Source organism: Babylonia areolata, chromosome 10 (assembly GCF_041734735.1).
Source record: "Babylonia areolata isolate BAREFJ2019XMU chromosome 10, ASM4173473v1, whole genome shotgun sequence".
Lineage (NCBI taxonomy): Eukaryota > Metazoa > Mollusca > Gastropoda > Neogastropoda > Buccinidae > Babylonia > Babylonia areolata.
Window position 1 is genome coordinate 35,622,331 of NC_134885.1, and position 6,000 is coordinate 35,628,330.

The 6,000-nt window shown below is 41.0% G+C and overlaps 1 protein-coding gene across 2 annotated transcripts in view; it reads right to left on the reverse strand.

Annotated features, from left to right (window-relative positions):
• The window catches only part of LOC143286967 (uncharacterized), a 93,111-nt gene that overhangs the window by 51,831 nt on the left and 35,280 nt on the right, over positions 1-6,000 (reverse strand). For both annotated transcript variants that reach the window (XM_076594950.1, XM_076594951.1), the window contains exons 10-11: positions 3,554-3,672; positions 1,622-1,689 (exon numbers count right to left, since the gene is read on the reverse strand). In XM_076594950.1, coding sequence (XP_076451065.1) covers positions 1,622-1,689; positions 3,554-3,672 — 187 coding nt within the window. The remainder of the gene's footprint in view (positions 1-1,621; positions 1,690-3,553; positions 3,673-6,000) is intronic.

Here is a 6,000-nt window from a genome sequence, read left to right on the forward strand (position 1 = left end):
ACAAGACAGACTGACAGACAGGCTGATGGATGGATGGGCAGATAAACAGACAGACAGAGATTTAGACTGAGAGAGTGGGGAAATAGCTGGGGGAAAAAAGAAACATAAAACAGAGGCATATGCAGTTGAAAGAGCAACATTACAAACAGTAATGTTCAGTAAGCCAACTCACTTCAAAAGGAAAGGTTGTTTGGAGAATAAATCATGTGCCTTTTCTGGTAGCTGTTCTTTTTGCTTTTTTTTTTTGTTTGTTTGTTTTTTATTTTGTTTTGTTTTTTGGGGGGAGTAACATAATAGTGCTACAAATATATAATCAAAATGAAAATTACCTACAATTGTATAATTATACCATAACCTTGTATTTACTATTACATTATCACAGTATAACATTTTGCTTACCATTGTATAATCATAGTGTAACACTGTGTTCATTATCGTACAATCACAAAATAACAGTGCTAGCTATTGTCTAATCATAACATAACCTTGTGCTTACTATTGTATAACCATCATGTAAACATTGCGTTTACTATTCTACAATCATACTTACAGTGCTGACTGTTGTATAAAGTTACCATACACACTACAACACAGGCAGATGCCTGACCAGCTGCATCAGCCACAGCAGTTAGTCAGGCCTTGAGTACATGCATTTCTACTTCTTCTGCGTTCACTCGTATGCACACGAGTGGGCTTTTACGTGTATGACCGTTTTTACCCCACCATGTAGGCAGCCATACTCCGTTTTCGGGGGTGTGCATGCTGGGTATGTTTCCATAACCCACCGAACGCTGACATGGATTACAGGATCTTTAACGTGCGTATTTAATCTTCTGCTTGCATATACACACGAAGGGGGTTCAGGCACTAGCAGGACTGCACATATGTTGACCTTACCCACCAGGCGCTGTCACCGTGATTTGAACCCGGGACCCTCAGATTGACAGTCCAACGCTTTAACCACTCGGCTATTGCGCCCGTCAGATGCATTTCTATTTGTGTGCCAATCTGAGTGGACATCTAGAGAATTTTTTTTTTTTTTTTTTTTTTTTTTTTTTTTTTTTTTTTTTTTTTGTTGCCCCATCATCTGCACCGTTTCAGTGGCATTACTCCCACGCCACTCATTTAGATTCCTCCATACACAGCCACACCCCGGTTCGTCCGTCACAGTTCCAGAGTCGGCAGTGCACAGAGAACTATCAATGTTAGGTCGCCAGGAGGCGACACACCAGAGGAGACCCTGCACTGCTGCTGATCACTTTAGTGGTTTTCAGTGGTGCCTGTTCTGATATAACGTACTTAGGACACCAGGTACTAAGCCCCGAGGGCAACCGCTTTGTTACGGTGGGTACTTTTACAGGGCGCTAAGTGCGTAGCTACACACACACACAGGACTTTAATTTATCATCTCATCCAATGACAAGACCCTCAGTTTGGTTTTTCCAGTCAAACTTGGGATAAAGGGCAATAGTGGGAATCAAACACACACCCTCAACGACACTGTACTGGCAGATGAGCATCTTAACCATTCTGCCGCCTTCCTCCTCCTTACAATGTGGGGGGGTGGGGGGGGGAATGGAAAAACAAACAAACAAACAAAACAACTGATGAAAACTTTTACCCTTGGGCCCGTCATAGGGCTGGCATCTCGTGACTTGTTCAGCTCCTCTGCGACCACTCGGGACTGGCCTGCAATGAAATCCAGCGACTGATTACATGTTCTGAAATTCAGTTAATCCATCCACACACAGTTTTATTTTTGTCCTGAAAGTGAATTTAATCATCATCATTTTTACTTTGAAATGTTTTTTCTGTTGCTTTTCATTTCACAAAAAAGGCATGCATACATAAAACATTCGTCTAACTCTCAAAGTATTATACAAAGTTTGACAAGGCATATGTGTGCACACTTTTATACACACACACACACACACACACACACACACATGATAGTCGTGTCCGACTATGACCATCAGAACAGCAGAGGAGGCAACTGCTGTTCCGACTATTTGGGCTAGAATTTGATTATAGTGGAGAGTGTCTTGGCCAAGAGGGTTTTAGGACAGTCGGCGTTGGGATGGTTCCCAAAGGCCAACCAGCCCACAAGGCTGCAGCACTAAGCGCCAGTGCAATTTTGCCTTCTAGTTTGAGAATCATAGTCCTTCACAAAAGACCAAGCTGTAAATGATTTCCCATTGACTGGAGAAACCATTGATAATACAGCTCTCACTTTGCTGTTGGCCCAAATGTAAACTTATGTCAATCTGCGATATAAGCAGAGTGTTGTGCACTTACAAGGTACACATTAAACATACATTCATGAATGTGTACCTACAGAAGTGTGACTTAGGTATTCAATAAACATTAAACATTAATAGAGAGCACTTCAGACATCCTGGCCGACAAGCTCAGTCATATTTCACTTCTGCAACAGCCCTGTATTGAAGAGCATATGCGTCAACAGTAATCAACGGTTTGATCCAATCATGTGTTGATCCATGATTAACAAACAAAATCAACTCAACCTTTCACATAATTATTTGAGTTAAATATCACTTGGATATTATTTGACTGTAGTGTCTGGCCTTAACTCTCTCCATACGAACGGCGAAAGAGACGACGTTAACAGCGTTTCACCCCAATAACCACCATCAAAATATTACCAGCGGAAGGCTCTTACACTGAAGAGGTGAATGTTGACAAAGAATACCACAATTCTGACGACGGAAGCTAAAGGTTGGGTCATTCAGACACCCACTGGACATCCGAGGGGTCTGTGTAGAGGAGAAGAGAGGACTGGCCGTACTGAGTGAGTTAAGAAGAAATCCAGTGTGACAGGTACACAAATGTATTAGCATTTATTTTGTGGCACTCTGAATGAATGTGTGGTTGAGATTGCGCGTGCGTGTTGTTGCTTGTGATGCTAGGGGAAGCAATTGCGTGTTTCTTATGAATATGATTTTATTGTGATCATCACTCCTCAGTGTCAGTGAGTACAGTTCTGGATAGCTTAGCTGATCCCGTCACAGCAACTGTAAGCCAGAGCGTGAGAATCGGCTGGACCGGACGGGTCCTAGTGTTTCAATGTTTGGCCTGTTGTCACACTGATGAGAGGCTCGCGCATTGTAGCGCATTGTCGCGCATTGTAGCGCATTGTAGCGCATTGTCGCGCATTGTAGCGCATTGTCACGCGTTGTCGCGCACTGACGCATTGACGAGATCAGAACAGAGAATCTTTGTAAAACGATCTTGTGTGAGGTGTTCATTCCCTTTTTCTCCCCCTCTTGTTCTTCCTTACCCTTGTGTGGAAAACGCTGTATCGAAGATAGAACCCACCCCAACAACTACAACACAAACACACAACCATGCACTCAAGGCCTGACAAGCACGTCGGGTATGCTACTGCTGTCAGGCATCTGCCCAGCAGGTGTGGTGCAGCGAATATGGATCTCTCCGAATGCAGTCACGCCTCCTAGAGAGACTGAAACTGAAACTGAAACTGAAACTGAAGCTCCCGCCCGGCCATGTGATCACAGCGTGGCTCTCAGCTCACCTGTGTCAGTGACAGGGGTGGAGTTGCGGTCAGGTATGTCCACGCGCCGATTGCGCAGCGAGATTCGAGGAGGCAGGGGAGGGGGAGGCGAGTGTGGTTCTGGTGGAAGGGTCTGTACACTGAAACAAAGATGTAAAGTACACTGAAACAAAAGTGTCCACTGAAACAAAGTGTCCACTGAAAACAAAGATGAAAAGTACAATGTAGCAAAGTTTCAAGTACACTGCAACAAAGTGTACAGTACAATGAAACAAAGCACAAAGTACACTGAAACAAAGTGTGAAGTACACTGCTGTAAAGTACACTGCAGCAAAGTGCAAAGTACACTGGGGGGAAAAAACGTAAAGTACACTAAAACAAAGTGTACAGTACACTGAAACAAAGTGCAAAGTACACTGAAACAAAGTGAAAATGCAAAGTACACTGAAAAAAAAGAAAAGTACACTGAATCAAAGTGTACCGTACATTGAAACAAAAGTGTACCGTACACTGGAAACAAGAATAAAGTACCCCGAAACAAAGTGTTAAGTATAATGAAGCAAAGAGTAAAGTACATTGAAACAAAGTGCAAAATACAAATGAACAAAGAGTAAAGTACACTGAAACAAGAAACAAAATGCAAAGTACAATGAAAGTGAGAGTAAAGTACACTGAAACAAAGTGTATAAGTAAGATGAATCAAAGACATAAAGCTCACTGAAACAAAGACATAAAGAACACTGAAACAAGGACTTTAAGCACACTGAAACAATGACATAAGGTCCACTAAAACAAAGTGTGAAGTACACTGAAACAAAGACATAGAGAATACTGAAACAAAGTGTAAAGTACATTGAAACAAAGTGTAAAATACACCGAATCAAAGACATAAAGAGCACAGAAACAAAGTGGAAAATACACTGAAACATGATGTAAAAAAAGCACACTGTAACAAAGACTTACAGCACACTGAAACAAGGACAAAAGATCCACTGAAACAAAGTGGAAAGTACGCTGAAACAAAGACATAAATAACACTGAAACAAAGTGGAAAGTACACTGAAACATGATGTAAAGCACACTGTAACAAAGACTTAAAGCACACCAAAACAAGAACATAAGATCCACTGAAACAAGCACATAAACTACACTGAAACAAAATGTGAAGCGCCCAAAAACACTGAAACAGACAAAGTACACTGAAGCAAAATCAAAGCACACTCAAAGAAGAACGCAATTCTTTATTGAAACAAAGATGTAAAGTAAACTGAAACATAAACACAAACTATACTGAGTAAAACAAGGATAAAAACTGCACTGAAATAAAACATGACGTGTACTGAAACAAAGACAAAAGTACACTGAAGCATAATGTAAAGTACACTGAAACAAAATGTGAAGTACACTGAAACAAACACAAAAACAAAAGCTACACTGAATCAAATGGTAAAGCATACTGAAACAAAGACAAAAATTACACTGAAACAAAGATGTGTGTAGAACATACTTTTCACCAGTATCACTGTAGCTAAGGTAAACTGTTGTCATTTTTTCTACTTTGAAATACCTCCTGCTCCAATGAAAACACAAGATCACCAAAATCACGATTCTAAAGTGAAAATACAAGATCACCAAAATTACTGTGCTCGAATGACAATAAAAGATGACCCAAATTACTATGCTCTGATGGAAATATAAGATTACCAAAATGCTCCAATGAAAACACAAGATTACCAAAATTTGTCTCTCTCCCAAGCAGTCTCCACCCACTCTCTTATTTCACCTGCCCGTAAACACACACACACACACGAAATACACCTACCCACACCCAGACGCAAAACAACTTCACACACACACACACACACACACACACACACTGCCTTGCAGTCACAATCACATCAGGAGTCCCAGAAGGAACAGGACAACACCCCCATAAGCTGAACTGGGTTATAACCATACACAGACAAATGAGTCACATCCCCCATAAAACTGAATTAGGCTCATGTAGACAGAACGATCATAGTGACGTCAGTGATCAATTGCATTATGACCTGCGTGATGTAACAACACGAGAGTGCAATGATTGATGTCACTATAAATAGAATGTGATGTCACTATAAATAGAACGGTGCAAATGACAGTAGGCACAACGAGCCATCGGTCAATGCATCAAACTTTCATCCAAAAGGTCTAGAGTTTGAGTCTTGAGTCTTAGCAAATGGAAAAATGGTGGAGATTTTCCTGATGTCCCAGGTCAATATCTGTATACATCTGCTAGTGCCTGAACCTGTTTTTTTCCCTTTAACTCTTGAGCGTATTTCCCAAAGGAGCACTTGAACCTTTTCCATTTTTAATGTTAATTGTATTTCCCAAACTGCACAAATGCTCTTGTTTTACATTTATCAAAATCCCATTTCACATTATCATATCATTTCCACGTGGAACCACATGGAAACAGTAACCATGCA